This window comes from Spea bombifrons, chromosome 9, assembly GCF_027358695.1.
Source record: "Spea bombifrons isolate aSpeBom1 chromosome 9, aSpeBom1.2.pri, whole genome shotgun sequence".
Classification (NCBI taxonomy): Eukaryota; Metazoa; Chordata; class Amphibia; order Anura; family Pelobatidae; genus Spea; species Spea bombifrons.
This window is the reverse complement of record NC_071095.1, coordinates 11,891,790-11,918,106: the sequence shown is the minus strand read 5'-3', so window position 1 is coordinate 11,918,106 and position 26,317 is coordinate 11,891,790. Positions and strand designations below refer to the sequence as shown.

At 47.4% G+C, this 26,317-nt stretch overlaps 2 protein-coding genes across 5 annotated transcripts in view; one reads left to right on the top strand and one right to left on the bottom strand.

Moving 5' to 3' along the window:
• Positions 1-26,317, bottom strand: part of FOXN3 (forkhead box N3) — a 70,806-nt gene that overhangs the window by 23,743 nt on the left and 20,746 nt on the right. The window contains exons 1-2 of one of the 4 annotated variants that reach the window (XM_053475352.1): positions 13,475-13,533; positions 5,707-6,260 (exon numbers count right to left, since the gene is read on the bottom strand). In XM_053475352.1, the coding sequence (XP_053331327.1) occupies positions 5,707-6,246 (540 nt within the window). In that variant the 5' untranslated portion in view covers positions 6,247-6,260; positions 13,475-13,533. Of the gene's footprint in view, positions 1-5,706; positions 6,261-9,099; positions 9,131-9,591; positions 9,984-13,474; positions 13,534-26,317 lie in introns of those variants that run through there. The other 3 variants (XM_053475350.1, XM_053475353.1, XM_053475351.1) reach the window with 3 other exon arrangements.
• LOC128505161 (sporozoite surface protein 2-like) lies at positions 25,072-26,049 on the top strand. Its single transcript, XM_053475462.1, has one exon. The coding sequence runs from the start codon at positions 25,072-25,074 to the stop codon at positions 26,047-26,049; it is 978 nt and encodes a 325-aa protein (XP_053331437.1).

Genomic DNA, 26,317 nt, shown 5'->3' with positions numbered 1-26,317 from the left:
GTTATATTACTGTATACAGTGCTGGGGGTTATATTACTGTATACAGCGCTGGGGGTTATATTACTGTATACAGCGCCGGGGGTTATATTACTGTATACAGCGCTGGGGGGGTTATATTACTGTATACAGCGCTGGGGGTTATATTACTGTATACAGCGCTGGGGTTATATTACTGTATACAGTGCTGGGGGGTTATATTACTGTATACAGTGCTGGGGGTTATATTACTGTATACAGCGCCGGGGGTTATTACTGTATACAGCGCTGGGGGGTTATATTACTGTATACAGCGCTGGGGGTTATATTACTGTATACAGCGCTGGGGTTATATTACTGTATACAGCGCTGGGGTTATATTACTGTATACAGCGCTGGGGTTATATTACTGTATACAGCGCTGGGGTTATATTACTGTATACAGCGCTGGGGGGTTATATTACTGTATACAACGCGCGGGGGGGTTATATTACTGTATACAGCGCTGGGGGTTATATTACTGTATACAGCGCTGGGGGGTTATATTACTGTATACAGCGCTGGGGGTTATATTACTGTATACAGCGCTGGGGGTTATATTACTGTATACAGCGCTGGGGGTTATATTACTGTATACAGCGCTGGGGTTATATTACTGTATACAGCGCTGGGGGGTTATATTACTGTATACAGCGCTGGGGGTTATATTACTGTATACAGCGCTGGGGTTATATTACTGCATACAGCGCTGGGGGTTATATTACTGTATACAGTGCTGGGGGTTATATTACTGTATACAGCGCTGGGGGTTATATTACTGTATACAGCGCTGGGGGGATATATTACTGTATACAGCGCCGGGGTGTGTGTGTGTGTGATATTACTGTATACAGCGCTGGGGGGGTTATATTACTGTATACAGCGCCGGGGGGGGGGTGATATTACTGTATACAGCGCTGGGGGGGTGATATTACTGTATACAGTGCCGGGGGGGGTGATATTACTGTATACAGCGCTGGGGGGGTGATATTACTGTATACAGTGCCGGGGGGGTGATATTACTCTGTACAGCGCTGGGGGGGTTATATTACTGTATATAGCGCTGGGGGGGGTGATATTACTGTATACAGCGCTGGGGGTTATTACTGTATACAGCGCTGGGGGGGGTTATATTACTGTATACAGCGCTGGGGGACAGCTGGCACAATCTTGTTTCCAAGGATTTATTAGTTGTTAGGAAAGCACTGGGGAAAGGGTTCTTAAATATCGTAGGATTTCAGTATTGTGGATTTTGGTTCCCGCACTGAAGCTGGAGAAGGAAATGATGGCGTTTTATTCTATCAGAACTCTTTCTATAATATTCCACTTAAAGAAGCAACGTATACATCTGCATCGCGCACGCACAGAGCGGAAAATAACAAAAAGAAATACGAGAATCCAAGGACAGGGTAAAATGATTTATCGTTTTGGGGTAAATCACTATAAATATAACACTACATTAAAATCAGAGGCGTTTACAGGATAAAGTTCAGGTTTCCGGATGATCCCCGTCTCTAAGGAAATGTATGGAATTTAATGGGGAAATATTTATTTAATAATTGTGTTTTTTGCTTAAGACTTGTAGGGACACATACCCAGTAAAAATATACAAAACATACAAAAATATTCTAAACAATTTCAAAAATAATCACAAAAAAATACAAACAACGAGTTTCTTAGGACTGCCTGTATTCGTTGGGTAATCGGCACAGGCCGGGCTGCGGCAGAACATGCGCCGAGGAGACGGACAGACGGATGGAAACAGAAATCCTACATTTCTGTAAAAAAATAATAAAAAGGGGACGTGTTTGAGTTTCAGCGGCCAGAACAGAGCATTTTTTCCATCGGTACGTCACACGGAGCCCGGAGCGGACGCTCCATGCAGCCAGCGAGACCCACGGGATGAGGGTCCAACGCATCCAGAGCCAGATCGCGGGCTCATTTCCAGCCAGCGATTCCCAAACGTTACGCCCCGGGGACGCGGACTCCAGACATAGACATATTTTGTCAGAGATCTGTATAAAGTAAGCAGGAATCACCAGATCCTCTCTGGATGGGCAAATTCTACATCGTGCTGTCTGTAAATTACATATCCATCTAGATTGTAAGCCTACGAGCCGAGCCCTCTTCAGCTTCCAGTCTGCAAAACAACGATTATTGTAACCAAACGTCAGAAAACTGGACAGGCTGAAGACGGAAGAAGAACGCGGCATTTAATGCATCTTTTTGAGGATTTTTATAGGGTTCTGAGAGGTTTATCTGCTGGCTTCGTCTTACATCAGAGACAATGTAAATATTTCGGGGGGGGTTCTATGAGAAACATCTTACATCTGGGGACAGTCACAGAACAAGCTCCATTAGCCAATCAGAAGCCTCCGTAATATCCAAATAACGCCATGAATCCATAAAAAAAGCGTCTGTCTCTCTTTAAATGCAATTCGACTCCAACTCCCATCATCCATTCTGCCTTCAAAATAGAAACCAATGCAGGGCTTTATATTTAAGATTGTTTTCTGAATAGATTGTGTTTGTTTGTTTACTTCGCTTATAACAATACGCTGTTTATCGTGCACATTCTATACGTTATATCCCTATACAGGACGGGAAATCCCCCCCCACACCGATCTCTTGCATTTTACTAGCCACGGACTCGTAAAAGGAAAGCCGGCCAGCGACAGAACATTAACGCTGTAATGGCCGAGCACATCGCACAGCAGCTGTCTCGGCGCGAGGAGCGAGAGGGCTTTATTTGGGAGCGTTAAAGGGAAGGAAAGCAGCAGTCTGTGTGCGAGAGCGTGCCAGGGGTCCGACCAATCAGAGGCCGCCGAGCAGGCTGCACGACATCATCGCTGCAATTCTATATCCTGCATCGCAACAAGGGTCACATGCTCGCTCAGACTGCCACATCAGTAACTCCTGTTACTACGGCAACTGCTTACTTCCATATCAACTGTGAGCCTGTCTCCATGGAAACACGTATACAAGAAAAATTCCTCTCCGCAGCCGAGGACCAGATGGCAGGGGATTCGGGAGCGGATGGTGGGGGGCAGATTATAAGGGGGAGGTTAGGCACAGCTTGATATAAGCAGCTGGATAAGCACCTCAACAAGAACCGACCCGGTTACTGACCCGGTTACCGACCCACTTACCCCGGGGTATTACTTAGGGGCAAAACAAAGCGAGCGTTACATAACGGGAAGCTAGAGGGTCTGTCAACAGGAGGGACTTTCAGACCTTGCAGGGTACAGTTTGTTGCTATCTTTAAAACAACCTGTGAAAACTTTTACTAAACATTCAATAAAACATTAACATAGAATGTTTACAAACCTACAATCTTTCAGCAGGTCGGCCCCATCCGGCCCCCGTCTAGTCGCCCGTCTCTCCTGCTGTAAAGACTCAAACCTTAATCAGTCGTTGGTCTCGTCTTAGATTCAGGAGCCGTATGTCTATCCCATGCATGTTTAATCCCCTCACTGTATTACCCTCTACCACTTCTGCTGGGAGACTGTTCCACTTATCTACCACCCTCTCAGTAAAGCAAAATAAAGCACCGCTTACTTGTCTCAAAGCGCAGCGCAGTATTATTCTTACTGTCTGGAAAATCTCGCCATTGCAGACAAAACAGTTGTGATAATAAATAAAAACATAAAATAAAAAAAGTCTTGTTTTTAAACACAATAAACGCGTCTCTTCGCTACATTTTCAAAGCAATAATTTTTCAAATAGTTATTTAAAAAAAAGTTGCTGGGGGCTTAAATGTAATTCTGTTACTGACTGGGGGCGCCGGTCACACTGATGGAGAAATCCGAACGTTCACAGACATCGTCCGTCTTATCGTCTGATTCCATACATTTACAGAATATAATAACTCCTAAAAAACTAATATTTAGAGGCCTTTGAGGGTCCGGCGCTCACCTTTCTCCTACCAGAAAGAGTTAATGAAGGTCAGCCAGAGGCGGAAAGGACGCAAAGTGACCCCCTTTCCCATCATGAACACCCCCTGAATCCATGAAAGGGTCTGCAAACCCCCCCAGATTTCCAACCGGCTGCAATGATGTCATCAGAGACGGCAACGTCCCAAAACCCAGCGCACAGAGGCAGAACGTTCCCCCGGAGAGCGGTTTAAGGGTTAAGGCCCTCAGAACGGAAAGCACATGCTAGAGGGTGGCCAAAAAGGGGGATTATTCACTAAAACATGCATTCGTAGGTGCGATAAGAGCCTCGCTGCACATCTCCTTTCACACAAAACTCAATCCTTTTCCGGACGAGACCCCCAGCGGACCCCCCAGCCCCCGGGTTATACAACGTTGGTAAATGTCTTTTTTCCTGAATTATATCGGGCAGACGCGTTAAAGCCCCCCCCCCGTTTATTATTTACTGGTTTATATAGCGCCATCCCATTCCGCAGCGCTGTACAATTGGGATAAACCCGTCCAATCACAGGCCAGACCGACTCCGAAGACGTCACCGAAAAAACGGGCGAGGAACGTCATTCACCACCAGTCATAAGTCGTTTTTGAACTTGTCCCGATATCCCCATGAGGATTTGGGGTAGACAACTTATATTACGCGTTTTAACCCTTTAAAAAAAAAACACACAAACTACACACATTCTTTGCCTTTATGAGCAGAAAAAAAAAGAAAAATAAAAGCTAAAGAAAAATAAAAGATAAAAATAAAAACGAAGACAAAGTTCAAACCAAAATAAGCAAACAGGGAAGATCCAGTCTGGCCGGAAGCGAAAAGAACGTCTGAAAGAAGACAGGACGGCGGATTTTCACGGCGGCCCCCTATAGAGGCAGAATATCGCTGCGGTTTGCGGAAGTGAGAATAAAGAGAAAAAAAAAACTCATTTTGTTCACAAAGATTCTCGGTCGGGGCAGAGGAAATAAAGACGGGGAAAAAAGCAAATGTCTGATTCCTTAAAGCGGTGACAGAAAACCTCTCAGACGCTTCTGCAATCTGCAGGGATTTTCAGTAACGGAGGTTTCAGAACACTGGAGAATAGCGAAAAACGATGAATTAAACAAAAAAACGTAACAGATTCTCCAGGAAACAACGGCGGCAGCAGCGTCTAATTAATTCGCTTTAAACTACTGGAATTGTGATAGGTTTCCGTGAATGGGCTGCTTGTAAAGTTTTAGGGGTTACAAAATAAACAAATCACTTAAATAATCCTGGAATTGGTCAAAGGAATGTTTTTTTTTTTTCTCCCAAAAAAAAAGATCCAACCAAAACAAGGCAGCGGAAATCACAATGCCGGATTCCGAAGTTCATAGTTTCATAACAATCATTAAGCATCGTGTACAGGGGGCTATAATTGTGGAGCAATCACCATGGAAACCAAGGAAATGTTTACGCTGTTTGCACTTTAAACCCTTTACGTTTGGCTAGCACTGCATGTCGTTCAGTTCGTAAACATCTGAAGAGTCATTACAAGGAACTTAAATAGTATTTATAGAAAAAACTCTTGGTTTGGGAAATAAAAAAAATTAAAAAAAATATTCAAAAATAAGCAAAACTGCCTTAAAACGCAGCAAACCGTGGGAAAATATTTGAAGAAACCCGCACGTTTCTTCCCCAGAGTCATTTTGGGAAGTGAGAGTACGACGAACACAGAGACGCCGAGACGGAGGGTAACAAAATGAGGAGATTGAGGTTTTTCCCCCCAGAAATAAGCGGGGATCTTACCTGACTTCTGTCCTTGTCGACTTTCTTGAAACACTTGTTTAAGGACAGGTTATGCCTCACAGAGTTTTTCCACCCCGTGGGGGCGTTGGCGAAGTACGGAAAGTGTTCTAGGATCCAGTTGTATATGTCCTTGACCGGCAGCTTCTTGGTCGGCGAGTCCTCAATGGCCATGAAGATGAGGCAGCTGAAGGAGTACGGCGGCTTGCAGTTGGCGTTCTGCTTGGCGTCGTAGGGCATATCCGACTGGGCGGGCGACGGCGGGGTGTCGTCGTCAACGTCCTGCACCGGGCTGACGCTCCGTAACACGCTGTCCCCGAAACTCTTCAACAAGTTTTTGCTCTCGTGCAACCAGTTCAAGTTGGTGAGCTCCTCGTCCTCCATGGCCCCCTTCTCCTTGTTGATTTTGACGGCGGGCGGCGGGAAGTCTAGGTCGAAGTCATCGTGCAGAGGGTTCGACGGCGCGTTACTCCGGTAACACTGGCTGGAAACACTGATTCCGGTGCCTTCCGCCTTCTTACTGGGAGGCATGACTGGACCCATTTAGGCGAAGACTCCTGGCGAGACAGAGAGCGAGCGTTACACGGAGCGGGCATAAAACAGACAGCATCGACAGCGCGAGAACACAAACAGAACCCCGACACAGACACGTAATTAGCAACATAACTTGGATCCACCGTGCCGCCACCAGCATGGCAGCCATCGTGAGACAGAAGGCACAGTCTGCCAGGGGAAACGGAGGGGGAAGGGGATTCGCGCGCGCAGGGAGTGCGACGGCTTACACGCTACGAGGGGTGCCGCTAATCACTCGCGCGGCCTTCCCAACTTATACAACGTATACATATTACATCAAGCTCCAGGCTTCGCCGCATTATAACGCCTTCTATAGACGTTACTGCTTCCCACGGTCAGGTTCTACAGAACTCCCGGCCACCCCACTCGGTCCCCAAGGCGGTAAGTTTGGCCGATATTAATCCACGGCCGGTTTAGCCGTCTCGGGAAGTCTGAAGTAACACGGAATAAGTCCATAAATCACATGTTAAAAAAAGGGTTTATTATTAAATATTTATTAAATAATAAAAATTATTAAAACGAGTCGTCATGACAACGGGTGCAACAACTAATACTGGTATATGTTTTAAGGTATAAAAGAGCCAGGAGAGAAAGGCTTATCGGGGTGAAAAAAATCCGTTAAAGCTGCCGAGCGGACGGTCCGTCCCGTGAGAGCCGTAAACATACGGAATCCACCGGCTACACGAGTTACAGCCGACACCGGCAGGGCTGGGAGTCTCACAGGAAAAAAAACCCCACGGGCATTAAACACCAGGGCAGAATATTGATTTGGGAGAAGAAAAAGGATTTTTTGTAAAAAAATGTATTATTTTTGAAAAATAATTAAATTCTGTAGAAAATACATATGGGAGGCACTGCGCAGCGCTGTGGATTATGACGGCGCCATATAACCCCATTATTATTACCAGAATGCAAACACATACATTGACATCAGACCGATATACAGCGCCTATCAGACCAAAGGTGTGCCGTACACAAGAGCTGACGATCTAGGCGAACGTCTTTGCGGAGCTGAAGTTTGTTGTGTAAACACCTGCGGAACACGCGCGACCTCACACAGTTGTGTTCTATTTTGATACATACGTATCGGCCGGTAACAGACACCGGGTTTCGGGGGACGCGTGTCACACGGAACACCTCCAGCTGTCACGCTCCATCTGCCCCCCCCGGACCATATCATGGCTGACAGGAAAGTCGTTTCATCGCATCGTTTCTGTGACAACACGCTTCTCTCACGCTTTCCCCCTAAGAGACCGCCGCTAACCCCCCCTAGAGACCATCGCTAACCCCCCTAAGAGACCACCGCTACCCCCCTAAGAGACCGCCGCTAACCCCCCTAAGAGACCGCCGCTAAGTCTCTGTCACTCTCACTGCAGACAGACGGCAAACCTCTCGTCACCCGCGACAGTCCGAGAATTCCAGCACACGGCAAAAACCACTCATTTTTCTTTAAGTTGAAATGTTTTAATTAATGTTTTTTCCCCTCTTTTTAAAATCACCAGGAAAGCGATAAACTTCTCCCCAAAACGCTTCGCCCGCAGGTCCGCCGAGCTCCTGGCCTAAAGGGCTAACGCTCTAATGCTCTCATCATTGGAAGCGGCACGCGGCTGGCAAAACTACATAAAAAGAGACGGATTTTGTCTAAAAGCAGAGAAATCCGACAGCTTGTGAGAATCTGCTTCAGCGTCTAATATTATCATTAAATGTTTCAAACACAGACACGGCTATTACAGAAATACAGCTCGGAGCGCAGCGAGAGAGAGCGCGAGACAGAGAGAGAGAGAGAGAGAGAGAGAGAGAGAAAAAGAGAGAGAGAACGCAAGAGAGCGCAAAAGAGAGAGAGAGAGAGCGCGAAAGAGAGAGAAAAAGAGAGAGAGCGACAGAGAGAGAAAGAGAGAGAAAGAGAGAGAGCACGAAAAAGAGAGGGTCTCATGCGGTAAAACAGACGGCTTCACGGACGCGGTTGCCCCACAGGTTAATGCATCCACTTTAGATTGCAAGCTCTGCGGGTCACTGTTCACAGATCTCATGGGTGAAAGGCACACAAAGGGTTACTTTGCATTTACACAAGTAACGCGCCGCCGGCAGCTGCTCCGGAGACCCCCCAGCCTCTAATCTCTGTTTACAGGTTCCCAAACACAATGGGGGCAGCGGGGAGAGGCAGAGACCCCTCGGACCCTCCATTCATCCCGCTTTATAGGGGACGGCCGCGGAGCGCTGAGCAAACACCAGACTTCATTGGCAGTAAATTTGGCAGCAGCTGGGGGGGGGGGACTCTGGACTCCATATTGCAACATAATTATTTACAGTACAAAGGCTTCCAGCTGGAGCTGGGATTGGACCCGTTACAAGTCAATCCTTGTTGCTAGGAGACGCCTAAACGACCCCCCCTCCCCATACTGGGGACTGCACACATTGCACACAGAGGGTGACCCAACGGGCAGCGCTGCTGCAGAACCTCTTGGGGTGACAGACGTGCAGCTGCTGTAGGAGGGGACAGAGCTGTGATTGACAGGGTCACTTCTCAAGAGGTTCTGCAGCAGCACCGGGGAGGGGGAATGTCTCCGTGTAGATACTGTGTGGCCGGAGGCTGAGGGTAATAGGAGTTCCAGTACACCGGCAGCTGCCCCTGGAGAGTGCAGACAGCAGATAAACTTCAAAGCCACTCCGGGCACTAAACAGAACCCACCGGCAGCGGAGACCCCCACTGCCCCGGTGCCCCCTCACACCCTCCCCACGTGACCCCAGTTACCTGGCAGCGCAGCTCCTGCTCCCGGTGCCCCCCACTCTCTCTCCCAGTGTCCCCAGTACCCCCCGAGTCACCTGGTAGGGCAGCTCCAGCTCCCAGGGCCGGACACGTGGGCTCCTCACACGGAGGGGGGGGATCTAACAAAACCCCACATGACCAGAGGGCGAAACGTGGGCAGGGCTGGGGGAGGGGGGCAGACAGGGAGGAGACACCCGGGGAGGAGGGGGGCAAAAGAGGTGACAGAAGCCCTGCCTGCGTGTGGTGGCACTCAAAGGGTTACATCTACCCCTTCCCATATTTGGTAACAAAGTGGCACAGCACCCCTTTAAATACTGGGGGTGTCACACATTCCATGCCCCCCCTTTACTATCAGGGGTCCTTCCTGCCCCCACAGATCTCAGGGGTGCAGCCAGCCCTACTAGGCATATAAACAGTTAAACTTCTCTCCAAGGGACCCCCAACTGCCCACCAGGGCACCCCAAGAGTTAAAGAAGCTGATGAGGGGGTAGATGTGCCTCATACCCCACATATCACCCAAAGGGGGTCAGATCCAGATAGATACTCACTGTGACAAAGCAGAGGGGTCCAGAGACTGTCACATCAGAGACCCCTGGGTACAGATACCCCCTGGCTGGGTACAGATACCCCCTGGCTGGGTAATCAGACTCCTTCGCAGCAGCTGCAGAAATCCAGTAAAGCTTGAAAGTAACTTGAAGGAGCCCCAAACATCGCAGAGAAGTTATTAAGTCCTCCCGGTGAGCCCCCCAAATGAAGTGCAAGATACCCCCTGACAGCTGCGCTGGGCGCAGGGGCAGCAGGAAGACCGGGGGTGGGAAGCAGCCATCGCCTCGTCCTTCTGCTGGCTGGAGATAAGATTTCTCCTCCTTTATCTCAGGGCCATTTTGAGTGTGAGAGCTCCTGGGTTCCCCTCCCTCCCTCGCTCGCTCGCTCACTCGCACACCCAGCTCCTCAGCGACCGCGCAAGACACAACAAATGGCTCCTTCTGTGGCTTATGGGGAGGCTCCCGGCGGCTCGTGTGCTGAGTGCTCGGCAGCGGCCATGGGAAGTGACTCAGCCTCCGCTGTTTGTGTGAAAGGGCGAGAAGTGGAAGCTGCAGCCCGATGGGACACTCTGCTGGCGTAACCGTATACACCAGACCTACGCAGCCGGCTGCCGCAACCCCTAGCACTCTCAGCCAGCCCAGACCCAACCGCCGCCTCCGGCTACTGACCGTCATATGCCAGATCCCCAAGAGTCTCGCCGGGTCGGCCGGCTGAGCGTTCTGAGATTCGTAGTCGGAATGAGCTTTTTTGGGGGGGAACCCCTCTTACAAAATGCGTTTTATTGGGGGGGAATAAAATAAAGCTTTTCCTACAAAACCACTAACAATCTCAGGGATATTCCGCCAGGAGACAGAATTATACGTTTCAAATTCTCATTTCTTTACCCAAAACATAGAACCGGAATTCCACGCTTTGTTGACAAATAATTCCACATTTTGCAACATTTTGTACGTTGTCTGCAACAAAAACTCAAACTCTAAAACTCTAAATTCTCCCAGGACGGACCCGGGGGCTTCCCGAAACATTATTTACCGAAATCCCCCCAATATTTGGGGCGCAAACATGAGCGTTAACCCTTGAATTACCAGGCGGTAATTGATTTAAGGCACATCAACGCTCCACTGTCTGATCCGGCAATAAAAGGTTAACGGGAGCTAAGAGGGGGTTCTGATGGACCCTCAGCATGTAGCGCAGTACAACGGATTCCGCACACCAGGGAAGGAACGAGGGATTGGGGCTCAAAGAGGGACTGGCTGAACTGAACTGGGACACTTAGGATGTATGGCTCCACTCAGTCTACCGTAAGACAAAACATTTGTAAACAATCTCTTTTGTATTCCAGCATTGGATCGCCGCAGGTAAAAGGAGATGTGTTTGAATACATCCGCCTTCCAGCGGTGGGGGGTCCCGGGGAGCTCAGGGTGTCATTTGAACAAGTAGATCGTTATCAGGACAATAAGGAGTTAATTAATATGCAAATCCGAGGACCCGGCAGCAGCCGCACTGCAACTCCCAATATCCCGGCCGAGCTTTTACGAGCCACCCTTACCAGCGGGTATTTAAATGCCCCCAGTAGACATTTGGTGCCCCCCGGAAGCCGCAGGTCTATACATTAAAGATATATTCAGGGATTTAATAATAAAATAATCATTTCACTCAATTCTTCCTCAATTTATTTTTACGCAGCGAGGGCACTTTGGGGGGGGGGGGTCGCCAGATAACGGCACTTATAGAGTTAACGAGGGTCTGCGAAGGGGATAAAGGCAGATTAGGGTGTGAAAGGCGATGTTTGGACACGGCGGCGGGGCAGAGGACTCGTGTAACTGCAGCCACAGACCCCATTTACACTCTGAAAAGGCGACTAATCAGCTCATTGACCGTCCATAAATTATTCACGAGAGCGCCGGCTCCTCTCGAGACAATTGGAAAAGTCAACTTTAAAGCCCATTTACCCCGAGACGCCCCGCGAGCGGACAAAAGCCGCGCATCCTCGCTTCACTTTATGGCCGGAATCGCAGGGATAATGAACTCCGGTAAACCTTAGCCTGCTCGCCACGATTCATACCTCCCAAGAGTCTCGGTTTTGTGTGGCCAATCCTGATGCTTTCATTTTATTTTTACTTTAAACCAAAAAGCACTTTATGAAAGAAGACATTTTATACGGGAAAGGTTAATATGTCGACAAAAACAAAACGTTCTCATAGAAACCCAGAACCCGCCGGGAGATCGGCCCCATTCGGCCCGTCTGGTCTTAGATTCAAAAGCCATTTGTCTAGCGAAAGCTTTGCATGATGGGAGTGAGAGGGTAAGGGAGGGACAGTGTATGTATAAGTGTGTGTCAGCATGTTTGTGTTTTAGTGAGTATGTGTGTGTTAGCATGTTTGTGTATTGGTAAGTATGTGTTAGCGAGTATGTGTGTGTTAGCGAGTATGTGTGTGTTAGCATGTATGTGTGTTAGTGAGTATGTGTGTGGTAGCATGTATGTGTGTTAGCGAGTATGTGTGTGGTAGCATGTATGTGTGTTAGTGAGTATGTGTGTGGTAGCATGTATGTGTGTTAGTGAGTGTGTGGTAGCATGAATGTGTGTTAGTGAGTGTGTGGTAGCATGAATGTGTGTTGGTGAGTGTGTGGTAGCATGAATGTGTGTTGGTGAGTGTGTGGTAGCATGTATGTGTGTGTTAGTGAGTGTGTGTGTTAGTGTAATTATGTGCGTTAGTGTGAGTGTGTACATTTGCATAAATGTCAGTGTATACGTGAGTTACCACATCAGGGCAAAGGGCCGATGGGGCCACTCGGCTTCACCTGCCCCCCGAGCCAGAAGGTGCCAGCCCTCCTCTGCTGAAACATGAAAGAAATAGTTGTTGTTGTTGTTGTTGGAGGACGCCTTAAAAATGATTCTGTTTTTAAAACTCCTGAAGTTTGAATCGTTTTGTAAAATTTATAAACGTAAAAGTAACAGAGCCGAGTCCCAAGCAGCGTTCTTTCCTTTCATCAGACTGAGGGAAGCAGTTCTACGTTGCACGCACGCACGCTCTAAAAAAATCTTCCAAAACAGGAAGTGTCCGTAAGTGAGACGTGCCCAGGAAAATACTTCCCCCGGCTTTCCACAAACGTGTACTTCATCCTTTACTGTATAACGTTAATAAAATGTATTTGAGAATGTTACAAGATAGAGTAACATTTCTCTTTAGCTGTTACATTTCTTTCCTTTTCTCTTCCTGTTTATTTTTACTTTAAAGGGTGGTAGATAAGTGGAACAGCCTCCCAGCAGAGGTGGTAGAGGGTAATACAGCGAGGGTATTAAACATGCATGGGATAGACATACGGCTCCTGAATCTAAGACGAGACCAACGACTGATTAAGGCTTGAGTCTTTACAGCAGGAGAAACGGGCGACTAGACGGGGGCCGGATGGGGCCGATCTGCCGGCAAGTTCTGGACTTCTATTATTGTATAATTCATAGAAGTTGGCGTAACCCGGGGTAAACAGAGCACAACAGCTGATAAACCTCCGCACTTTTAAAGGTAGAAACTGCACAAAGTGCCCCGCCACACAACAAAAACAAGTAGTTTCCATGGCAACTGCTCTACATTTAGAACCTTGCACCAAAGCCGCACCGGTAACAAAAAAAAAAAAACAGCAAGAACAGGACCTGAGCCTACGACGCACTCCATTAACCCTTCAGCCCCCAAACACTCTGGTTTGGCGCTTTTCCGGGAAGAATCACCCAAACGCTTTCTTGCGTCCATAAGGTTGCCGCCGGCCGTCAATGTTTTGCGTCGACAGCCAAATCACAGCCCTGCCAGGAGAGGGTTAAACAATCAGCCTCGTCACGGCGCTCCTTTAGGAGTTTCTGGCGCAGCCGACAAGTTGGGTTTTCGTTACCTTCATAAATACGGGGCAGTTCCTGAACCTACGGGCAGTTTCTGGATCCGGGGGGGCAGTTTCTGGATCCGGGGGGGCAGTTCCTGAACCTACGGGCAGTTTCTGGATCCGGGGGGCAGTTAAAGGTCCGCTCATCACCGGTGGGAAGCAGCGAGAAAGGACAGAGCCTCAGAGGTCCCAGCTTCTCCCCGACTTCCACCCGCGTCTCTCATGGCTGAAGGGTGTTGGCGCGTATGCTCAGTGCCGAACCGTCACATGCCCTGCCACAATAACCTGTCTGGCGAGTGGGGCGGACATCTTTACGCTCCCCGGCGAGGAGGGCTTCCTGCTCCCGGATCCACACCCTGCTCCTGTCTGCTCTAATGACACCCTCTGCTGGCAGTTTTGGCCCCGGGGCTCTACCAGGAGCTAAAGCAACATGTCTCTGCAGCCCTCGGAGGGCCGGCGCTTCATTCCTTCCCCACCTGGCCTAACCTGTATGGTGTCCGCCGGCTCAGGGGCTGCGGATTTAACCCCTTAGAGTGCCACACGGGGCAAGCCACTGAATGGGGATTCAATGAACGAGGATTCGTTCGCAGCATGACCTGCATGAATGTTATTGTTACTTTTTGGAATAATGTCCATTTTCATGTTATTGGTCATTTTTCATTCCCTTTTTTTTTGTTATAAAACGGCGGAACCCGTTGACGCTCTATAATTATAACTCTACCTGTGGGTTTTGTTTGTAAAGAGAAATCCGATCCTTTTGTTTTTTAATCATTTAAGACGTCAGAAATAAACAAGCGGGGGGGGGATTGGCGTTCCGGTGAAGAGAGTGCTTGCTGCGCATGCATAGGTAGAAAGTATTTCATTCTCTTGCATTGTTTGGGAACACAAAGAAAAAAATCCGATTAACAGAAACAGCTGGATTTCAACGGTCCCTTTAATGTAAAAAAAAGAGCCGTTCTGGGGCTGAAAGGTAAATGTGGAGCAATCACCATGGCAACCAATGGCATGTTATTTATAAATAGAGCACATCGGGTCTTGCCACGTAATCCTATGTTTTCCTTACATTTGTGCCTCCGCAGCGCGTGGCGTTACACTATGATATATTTATAATAAAGGGTTAAATTTCCCCATAACCTAAAAAAAAAGAGACTTAACTCTTTCCTTCCTGGAGGGCAGTTGAGGTCACACTGATTTGCCACGGTTCAGGATCAGATTAATTTAACCCCATGCCCTTTGTTGATGATGACCGGTCACCGGCTAGGAGTAGTGCTCTCGCGAGGATGATGGGAGTTGTAGTCGGCAGCAGCCGGGGGGGGCCGGAGATGGCCCGTTCTTGAACTGAGGATTTGCTTTTAATTTAACCTAATTAAACCGGGCGATGCTTGGTAATGCGGTACTTTTGTGCGCCAGCTGGGATGCGTTTCAATTATCACCGAAGTATTCACAAGAGACGCGAGCGGCAAAACAAATCATAAATCCCATTCCTGCCACTCCGGCTCCCGCTAAACGCAGCACAAACAGCCAAAATAATCATTAAAAGATTACTCGGTATCTTTCAAATCGTGCAGGACGTATCCCGTTACCACGGACACAGCAAAGTGTGATAACGCTGAACTACAGCTCCCATCAGCCACAGCCGGAGGAGGGGAAACACACAGAGCGCCTCGGTGACCTCTCCTTGTATTAACTTAACCCACGCTGGGGCATCTAAGCATATGTGACGTCATCCACAATATGATGTCACACCGCGCCGTGTCCCGTTTCTCGCCTTCGCAATTGTGCATGCGCAGGCCCGGTCAGGACTGTCACAATGAACGCTAGACAGTTGGCAGGTAGATTGCAAGCTCTTTAGGCCAGTCTATGGGATCTATAGCTAGAATGATTAGCTAAACAAATCTATCGCTCGTTCCCTCTTTAACCCTTGTTAATCCTAGCTACTCCTCGTAATCCTAAAGGAGTTTCCGGAAAGTATCTCACTCACACTCAGTGAGTCTGGACACATGCGCAGTCAGTGTTTTCTGTTGTGCGTTTTCATAATATATAGGTTTTTTTTTCTATATATTATATATATTTATTTGACTTAATTTATAAAGAAACGTTTTTTTCTCTTTTTCCCTCCGGTGGCCGTATGTCTACCCCATGCATGTTTAATACCCTCACCGTATTACCCTCTACCACCTCTGCTGGGCGGCTGTTCCACTTATCCACTGCTCTTTAGTTTTAGAATGCATCATAAAAGCTTGCTTAGACTTTGTCTTTGGAATTAGGTTTTCAACATCAATGGAAAAAAATGGCAATTTCCGGGCAATAATGGAAAAGATCCAAGAAGAGAGAATATAGCAGTTTGGTGGAATCCTGGCTGAGGATGATAAGAGTAGTAGTTTGGTGGAATGCTGGCTGAGGATGATAAGAGTAGTAGTTTGGTGGAATGCTGGCTGAGGATGATAAGAGCTGTAATCTACAGCCACCATAGGAAGCAGAGGTTGCCTGGCTAATAAGGTACCTCGGATGACAGGCGCCTGGCCGCAGAGACGCTTCATCCAGCAGGAATAAAGCGAGATTATTCATTTACCGGCGACGCTCTCGCCCCGTCACTCACTTACTGTCACTTCCCTGAAATACCGTCTGACGAGGCCAACGAGGCCGGAGCGGCCGGCGACCGACCCAAAATCTTTAACGGGATCCCCGCCGGCGCGGCATAAAAAACAGTCCCCGGGGCACGAGATTCCACTGCGACCCCGACTGATCACAGATCATGATATTTAACCTGAATAAATCAATATATCTATCGCCTTCACCCTGCCTGCTAAACACACAACAGACAACCCCCCCAACCCCCCCAGCGCTGTATACAGTAATATACCCCCCAGCGCTGTATACAGTAATATAACCCCCCAGCGCTGTATACAGTAATATACCCCCCAGCGCTGTATACAGTAATATAACCCCCCAGCGCTGTATACAGTAATATAACCCCCAGCGCTGTATACAGTAATATAACCCCCAGCACTGTATACAGTAATATAACCCCCCCAGCGCTGTATACAGTAATATAACCCCCAGCACTGTATACAGTAATATAACCCCCAGTGCTGTATACAGTAATATAACCCCCCCCAGCGCTGTATACAGTGATATAACCCCTCAGCGCTGTATACAGTAATATAACCCCCCCAGCGCTGTATACAGTAATATAACCCCCCAGCGCTGTATACAGTAATATACCCCCCAGCGCTGTATACAGTAATATAACCCCCCAGCGCTGTATACAGTAATATAACCCCCCAGCGCTGTATACAGTAATATACCCCCAGCGCTGTATACAGTAATATAACCCCCCAGCGCTGTATACAGTAATATAACCCCCAGCGCTGTATACAGTAATATAACCCCCAGCGCTGTATACAGTAATATACCCCCCAGCGCTGTATACAGTAATATAACCCCCAGCACTGTATACAGTAATATAACCCCCCCAGCGCTGTATACAGTAATATAACCCCCCCAGCGCTGTATACAGTAATATAACCCCCCAGCGCTGTATACAGTAATATAACCCCCCAGCGCTGTATACAGTAATATAACCCCCAGCGCTGTATACAGTAATATAACCCCCAGCGCTGTATACAGTAATATAACCCCCAGCGCTGTATACAGTAATATACCCCCAGCGCTGTATACAGTAATATACCCCCCAGCGCTGTATACAGTAATATAACCCCAGCGCTGTATACAGTAATATAACCCCCAGCGCTGTATACAGTAATATAACCCCCCCGCGCTGTATACAGTAATATAACCCCCAGCGCTGTATACAGTAATATAACCCCCAGCGCTGTATACAGTAATATAACCCCCAGCACTGTATACAGTAATATAACCCCCAGCACTGTATACAGTAATATAACCCCCAGCGCTGTATACAGTAATATAACCCCCAGCGCTGTATACAGTAATATAACCCCCAGCGCTGTATACAGTAATACAACTCCCAGCGCTGTATACAGTAATATAACCCCCAGCGCTGTATACAGTAATATAACCCCCAGCGCTGTATACAGTAATATAACCCCCAGCGCTGTATACAGTAATATAACTCCCAGCGCTGTATACAGTAATATAACCCCCCAGCGCTGTATACAGTAATATACCCCCCAGCGCTGTATACAGTAATATAACCCCAGCACTGTATACAGTAATAACCCCCCAGCGCTGTATACAGTAATATAACCCCAGCACTGTATACAGTAATATAACCCCCAGCGCTGTATACAGTAATATAACCCCCCAGCGCTGTATACAGTAATATAACCCCCGGCCCTGTATGCAGTAATAACCCCCCAGCGCTGTATACAGTAATATAACCCCAGCACTGTATACAGTAATAACCCCCCAGCGCTGTATACAGTAATATAACCCCAGCACTGTATACAGTAATATAACCCCCAGCGCTGTATACAGTAATATAACCCCCAGCGCTGTATACAGTAATATAACCCCCAGCGATGTATACAGTAATATAACCCCAGCACTGTATACAGTAATATAACCCCCAGCGCTGTATACAGTAATATAACCCCCCAGCGCTGTATACAGTAATATAACCCCAGCGCTGTATACAGTAATATAACCCCAGCGCTGTATACAGTAATATAACCCCAGCGCTGTATACAGTAATATAACCCCCCAGCGCTGTATACAGTAATATAACCCCCAGCGCTGTATACAGTAATATAACCCCCCAGCGCTGTATACAGTTATGTGATATTTTGGGTGACTTTCCCGGCGCAAACACCACACTGAGCTGATGCTTTATGGCGATGCTAATGAAGTCCGTTCCTCTGTAGACTTGCATTAGTCAGAGGGTCCCTACGTGTAATTAAGACCGAGCCATTCTATTATTTCCCACAGGCAGTATGGTAAGGTTTTAATAGTAATCCATTATTTATTATTATATAGCGCCCCCACATTCTGCAGCGCCGTACAATGGATAAACACGACATAACAAGTGGTAAATAACATCATTCAATTTACAGAAATAAGAGTTAAGGGGGCCGCTGACCATCAACGCATCGTATTTATCATTTTTAAACCTTTCTGCTGAGAAGTCCTTATTTTTCTATATAGAGAATTTATTGACCCCCCCATGGAACTAAAACTAAGACATGCAGCCATTTAACATAATACAGAAAGTTAACGACATGCACACATATTAAATATTTATTATTATTATTATTTGTATGGCGCCATCATATTCCCCGGCGCTGTACAATGAATAGGGTTGGAATTCTTCATTTGATTAAATTCACATAAAAGTCATTATTTGCTGATTCGCGGGAATATACTCGGCGCCCCCCCCGGACCGGATATATCGGCCCCTCCGGTCTTAAACCCTTCATTTAACGACGGGCTCCGGCAAATTGCGCGGGGGCCCCGGGTGCCGTCGTGCCGGTAATCATGTGATCCCTGCCGGCGATACGGGCCGAGGCGCCGAGCGCCAGTCATTAGGGCTCGACAGCGAAAGGCTTAGAGATTCAAAGCCTCTTCTCCGCGCAGTCAAGTACAATGAATTATTTGGAGAGCCATTATCCTCTTAAACGCACTCGCTTCTCCCCTCCGTGGGAAGAGTCTGAGGTGGATGAACGCGAGCGCCGGGCATAATATAAAGCGTTTTATGTCTTACCAGAGTCGCGCACCACTCTATAGTTCAAGGGATACAAACGTTGTAGCCAAACTGGCCCCGCTAGCTTTTTTACCTGGTAAAATACCAACCAGGGGATGTTTGTTTTTTTTAACTGGGGGTGGTAGATAAGTGGAGCAGCCTCCCAGCAGAGGTGGTAGAGGGTAATACAGTGAGGGTATTAAACATGCATGGGATAGACATACGGCTCCTGAATCTAAGACGAGACCAACGACTGATTAAGGTTTGAGTCTTTATAGCAGGACAGACGGCCGACCAGACGGGGGCCGAGTGTAATTTGCCCGAATGCTGACCTCGAATGACCCGCTTCACACGGTTTATTCTGTCACCAGAAACACGAGGCGATCGTGGAAACGAGTGACGTCCGGCTGTATCAGACCGTATCCACAGATTCATCCGTTCCGGGGAACTCGTGACTGCGCCGAGCGCTCCGAGCCGAACCCTTCGCTGCGGTAAGAACCGCCGAGGAGTCCGCAGGACGCCGATTGAGGGCCGTTTGGGGTGAAAGTGTTCATAGAAAGTATTTTACCCATTTAAACGAGTTGCGGTTTTGCCAAAGTTTTATTTTGGGGCAGATCCGTTAATCCTATAAACCCAGAATTTTGGACAGACCGGCCCCATCGGCCCCCGTCTCTCCTACTGTAAAGACTGAAACCTTAATCAGTCGTTGGTCTCGTCTTAGATTCAGGAGCCGTATATCTATCCCGCGCATGTTTAATCCCCTCACTGTATTACCCTCTACCACCTCTGCTGGGAGGCTGTTCTAAATGCACCTATAACAGGTAACATACACTGTGCAAACTAACGCCTGTGTAAGGCATGCGTTCACCTAAAAAATCATTGGCTATAAAACACTGAGATTATCAGCATTATGGGGAATTTCTCATCTAGAAACCAATTTATTCCGGAAAACGTATATCCGGGTCGGAGAGTCCCAGACCGCGGAGCAAATGAATCCCAGAATCTAATCATTTGTATCGAACGAGGAATCGCTCGCTTATTTAGGACAAAGACGGCTGCTATGTCCTTAGCCATTCAAAGTGCCGCTCCGTGGAAAATAAGCAAACCCTTTTCCGCGGGAACAAAGTACGCCTCGGCGATATATTTACCCCGGGGGACCTTCTCCGGTAATAGAAGAGACTTCCTATTATGTTTTGTTTGCCCGTTCGGAGCCGTTTGGAGCCAGAGACCCAGAAGGGGCCGCCGTTCGTTGTATTAATGGCGGATCCTTCACACGCGCCCCCAAAGTCAAAGGGAAGGACGGAAAGGCATTATCCACTAAACCGCGACACGCCGGCTCCATTCACCAATCTGACTGCAAAATACGAAGGCCGACTGCACTTCCCAGAAGGGCCAAGCTGAGCCTGCGTTACACAGCGACGTCTGCGGACTTACATACACTACTGCTCAAAAGTCTGGGGTCACTTAGAAATGTCCTTGTTTATAAAAGAAAATCACATTTTGTCCATTAAGATAACATGAAATGGATGCGGAATCCAGCGCAGACGGGGTTAATGTTGTTAGTGACTATTGTAGCTGGAAAAGGTTGATTTTTAATGGAATCTCTTCATAGGCGTACAGAGGCCCTTTATCACTCCCATCACTCCTGTGTTCCAATGGCCCTTTATCACTCCCATCACTCCTGTGTTCCAATGGCCCTTTATCACTCCCATCACTCCTGTGTTCCAATGGCCCTTTATCACTCCCATCACTCCTGTGTTCCAATGGCCCCTTATCACTCCCATCACTCCTGTGTTCCAATGGCCCTTTATCACTCCCATCACTCCTGTGTTCCAATGGCCCTTTATCACTCCCATCACTCCTGTGTTCCAATGGCCCCTTATCACTCCCATCACTCCTGTGTTCCAATGGCCCTTTATCACTCCCATCACTCCTGTGTTCCAATGGCCCTTTATCACTCCCATCACTCCTGTGTTCCAATGGCCCCTTATCACTCCCATCACTCCTGTGTTCCAACGGCCCTTTATCACTCCCATCACTCCTGTGTTCCAATGGCCCTTTATCACTCCCATCACTCCTGTGTTCCAATGGCCCTTTATCACTCCCATCACTCCTGTGTTCCAATGGCCCTTTATCACTCCCATCACTCCTGTGTTCCAATGGCCCTTTATCACTCCCATCACTCCTGTGTTCCAGTGGCCCTTTATCACTCCCATCACTCCTGTGTTCCAGTGGCCCTTTATCACTCCCATCACTCCTGTGTTCCAATGGCCCTTTATCACTCCCATCACTCCTGTGTTCCAATTATGTTACAGTGGGGTGTACCATATAGAACTGAATTGGCCCTTCCTGCATAAACTGAATTATTGCCCCATAATTAAACAAGATTATTATTCAAAGATAATCTTTTGTTAAAAAAAGAATGTATAAAAAATATTTAGGTTCTTAATAATCTTTGTTTCGTGGGGTGATGTTTGTGTTTTTCTATGATGTCAGCTAGAATGGGCAGTGACCACAACGACATCTGTGTATTGTAACTTTATGGAGAGGGTGGTATTTACTGTATATATATATACTGCTACTAAATTAAATTATATATATATACTGTATAGTCCGTTGCCATTAAATATAACGTATTAAACTCAAAGCTGCTGGATTTATACATAGAGGGTTAAAAGTACCAAGCGGGTGTTACAGCCCGAGCGCCAGGCAGGTCTGATACCCCCGTACATGCATTGTAATGCAAAGCAGAGGAATAAGTAGATAAGTGGAACGGCTTCCCAGCAGAGGTGGTAGAGGGTAATACAGTGAGGGTATTAAACATGCATGGGATAGACATACGGCTCCTGAATCTAAGACGAGACCAGCGACTGATTAAGGTTTGAGTCTTTACAGCTGGAGAAACGGGCGACTAGACGGGGGCCGGATGGGGCCGGACTGCCGGCGGGTTCTGGGTTTATATCTGTTAGTGTTGACCCTTTGGATGTGGTCTACAAACAAATCCTCCCACCAAGAGCCCCCTGCGGTGCATCCAGAATGATAAATAAATCGGAGAGTTTGGGGAAAATGCACCAAAAGTTCCAAAAACAGGAAGCGAGTGCAAGCGGCTGCGGTTTATGAACAATATTTACAAAACAGCTGTGAAGTTACAAAACGCCGCGCCGCTGGCTTCACTTCCCGTCACACAAAGTCACGACCTGAACGTTTCTGGGTGACTTTTTCGGGTGGTTTTGTTCTTAATTGACATCATTTCCCCAAATGCACAGCTCTGCGGAATCGTTGGTGATTTTATATAAAACATGAATAAAGATACTCGTCCGTTCCGACTAACCGTGGTAATACTTTTAACCTTTCGTGTGCCAAAGGCGTACGCAACCCGCGGCTTCCTAGAGCTTCGCACCGACCGTCGCCGCTAAATACAAATAATCAAGGAAAACGCGTAATAATCTCAATAAAAGTATAAAGCGTTTATTTCCGGGTTTGAATGAGACTAGAAACGGGAGGATATGGCTGAAATTCCCCGTTCCCGGGGGGGGGGTCTAACACAGAGAGGGGGGCTTGTGCGACGTGCGAATGAATTGCAATCATTGTGCCCGGCGTGGGGATGGCACGGTGCGATACGGCACGGCGCGATACGGCACGGTCGGGTTTGCGTGCGCGGCGGATTAACGAGGCGCTAATTGTCACCACGACGGTGGGATTCAGTAGCAGACATAAAGCCGTCCTTACAGCGGAGCGTCTGCAGGCAGAGACGTTCGCACCGATCATTTATCATTCCTGCGGAAGGTGTATTCCCTGATGCACCCATTGTTCAGTTACTTCCATTCGCGCGCGCCAGATAATTAATCAAACACGCAAAACATGCCGTCCCCGGTGGCCCTTCTTAGCACGAGGGCCGGGGAGAAGATACTGTCCAGGCAGACCGGCCCGGGTAATAGGTTCTAGATCCGGCAGACTCGGGAAATCTATTCTCTTTGCAATAAAGAAATACGTGGCCTACAGAACTATTAGCTTATGCTTCTGTATCACCAACATACGCCACAGCGCAGAGCGATGTCCCACGGAATAACCCGGTATGGAAGAGCTTGGCAGTTTGCAGGGGTTATTTTACTGCCCTTAGACGGGGTACTAAATTAAGACCAGGTTTAGTTTCATCTTTACACCGATATCTCTAAATAGCCCCGTTACCCAATGCTTCGGCCCCCGGACACCAGGACGCGTCCCGTTATCTCACCGACACCACTAAGCCGTAGCCAAGGTCACCCTACCTGTGAAGCGCAGCGAGGATAATGCACGGAAACTTACATTTTACATTTTTACTCTCCTCTGAATGGCTGAATATTTCCACTCAACCGTCATCAAACTTCTAACAAGTTATAAAAGAGGGTCAAACAACATATATTTAATTACATATTAAAATAACTTAATAAATAAAATAAATATATTTTAAATGAATCAAATTTTAGCGATGTGAACAACAATAATATAAATATATATTAAAATCCATTAATAAATAAAACAAATATTAATATTTTAAATTAATAATTTTAGCGATGTAAACAATATAAATATATATTAAAATCCATGAATAAATAAAATACTAATATTTTAAATGAATAATATTTTAGCGATGTGAACAATTATGTAAATCTATTTTAAAATCCATTAATAAATAAAATAAATATTAATATTTTAAATTAATAATTTTAGCGATGTGAACAACAACAATATAAATATATATTAAAATCCATTAATAAATAAAACAAATATTAATATTTTAAATGAATCATTTTAGCGATGTAAACAACAATATAAATATATATTAAAATCCATTAATAAAATAAATAATATTTTAAATGAATAATTTTAGCGATGTAAACAACAATATAAATATATATTAAAATCCATTAATAAATAAAATAAATATTAATATTTTAAATGAATAACAATATTTTAGCGATGTAAACAACAATAATATAAATCTATATTAAAGTACACTAATAAATAGAATAAATATTAATAAACGTGAAATCCCTGGTAACATTGGAAAGGTGAGTGTTGTTGCACATGTTGGTTCTGCGTTACTAAATACTATAAACGGCTACAAGCGCGAGGAATGCAGAAAAGTTTGGACTTTAAGTTTTCCAAAGTTTATTAATTTATAATTAACGGAGCCTTTTGCTGTTTAATTTTCATCCAAAACTCTAAAAACCGTGTGTTATGAAATGACGCATTTTTCTGGTTAATAAGAAATTTACGTATTCTTAACGAATTTCAAGTATTTCCCGTATGATATGAAAATACATGCTTCAGGGCTGGGTAGGGACAGGAATACCCCAACGACAGGTGGCCAAAGCTTGCCCCGGGGAATGCTTTTTGGCCATATGGAGGTTTTGCCCCCAGCGTCGGCGTCGGGGGAAGATAATACAAAGTATCAGCGGACGAGGAGTTCCCTGCAGTGCCCGGGGTCTCCGGGGCTCTGTATCCTTCCCGTCTCCGAGCCGGGGGTCATTAACCCAATAACAGCAGCTGCCACTCACTGCCTTTTGTTCCAACCCTTTCACCGAAGATACCCCGGAGCAGGAATCCGGGGTATTTGGGGGCAGATAGAGGATCCCTACCCGTTAAACAGATTCAGGGTAACAGCGTGGCCTGAAACCCTTTCAGCGCCAGAGGTCAGAACAAGGAGAAGGCAGTCAATTCATCCTTTGGAGGGCAGGAAGGCGGAGATAATGCTTTAACCCTTTGAATGACAGGCACAAAACCCCAACGATCAGACTTCACCCCCCTTTATTATGACATAATGAGGCAGTGACAAGATATTAACTCTTTTATTGCCCAACGGGAAGACGGTGGACGGCATTATTTCAGCAGTGGTGGCGACAAGGGATTGCTCTGTCCCGGCAGTGTAAGGGTTATCACCACGAGGTGTTAAATCTCCCTGGCTATGAAGGGAGATTTAAAACGCAGCCTCGGTGACACAAAGGAGCCACATCTCACCGCGGACAGCAAACGGCGTCCCACGGAACGGCTGCTATACAGAGGGCCGGGGAAAAGCAAATCCCCCCCCCGGGGTATATGGCTCAGCGTGAAGAAGAGGACCGGGGCAGGATCTCCAGAACTGAGGATGCTGCGAGCTCCGGGTGCAAGGATTTCCCCGGGCTTTGCTGGTCGCATTTCACATGAAGGGGGGAACAGATCCCAAACCCCCCCTCCTACCCTCCAAAAAAACCTCTACTTTACGCGAAAGGAGCAACGAATATCGCAAGCAACAGGTCTGGGTCTGGAACCGGCGCGCCGATCGCACCATCTAAACCCACCGAGACAATCCGGCGAAACCCACCGAATACCCCAACAAGACAGTCCGGCGAAACCCACCGAATACCCCAACGAGACAATCCGGCGAAACCCACCGAATACCCCACCGAGACAATCCGGAAAAACCCACCGAATACCCCGAGACAATCCGGCAAAACCCACCGAATACCCCAACGAGACAATCCGGCAAAACCCACCGAATACCCCACCGAGACAATCCGGCAAAACCCACCGAATACCCCAACAAGACAGTCCGGCGAAACCCACCGAATACCCCAACGAGACAATCCGGCGAAACCCACCGAATACCCCACCGAGACAATCCGGAAAAACCCACCGAATACCCCGAGACAATCCGGCAAAACCCACCGAATACCCCAACGAGACAATCCGGCAAAACCCACCGAATACCCCACCGAGACAATCCGGCAAAACCCACCGAATACCCCAACGAGACAATCCGGCGAAACCCACCGAATACCCCACCGAGACAATCCGGCAAAACCCACCGAATACCCCACCGAGACAATCCGGCAAAACCCACCGAATACCCCAACGAGACAATCCGGTGAAACCCACCGAATACCCCAACGAGACAATCCGGTGAAACCCACCGAATACCCCAACGAGACAATCCGGTGAAACCCACCGAATACCCCAACGAGACAATCTGGCGAAACCCACCGAATACCCCAACGAGACAGTCCGGCGAAACCCACCGAATACCCCAAGACAATCCGGCAAAACCCACTGAATACCCCAACGAGACAATCCGGCGAAACCCACCAAATACCCCAACGAGACAATCCGGTGAAACCCACCGAATACCCCAACGAGACAATCCAGCGAAACCCACCGAATACCCCAACGAGACA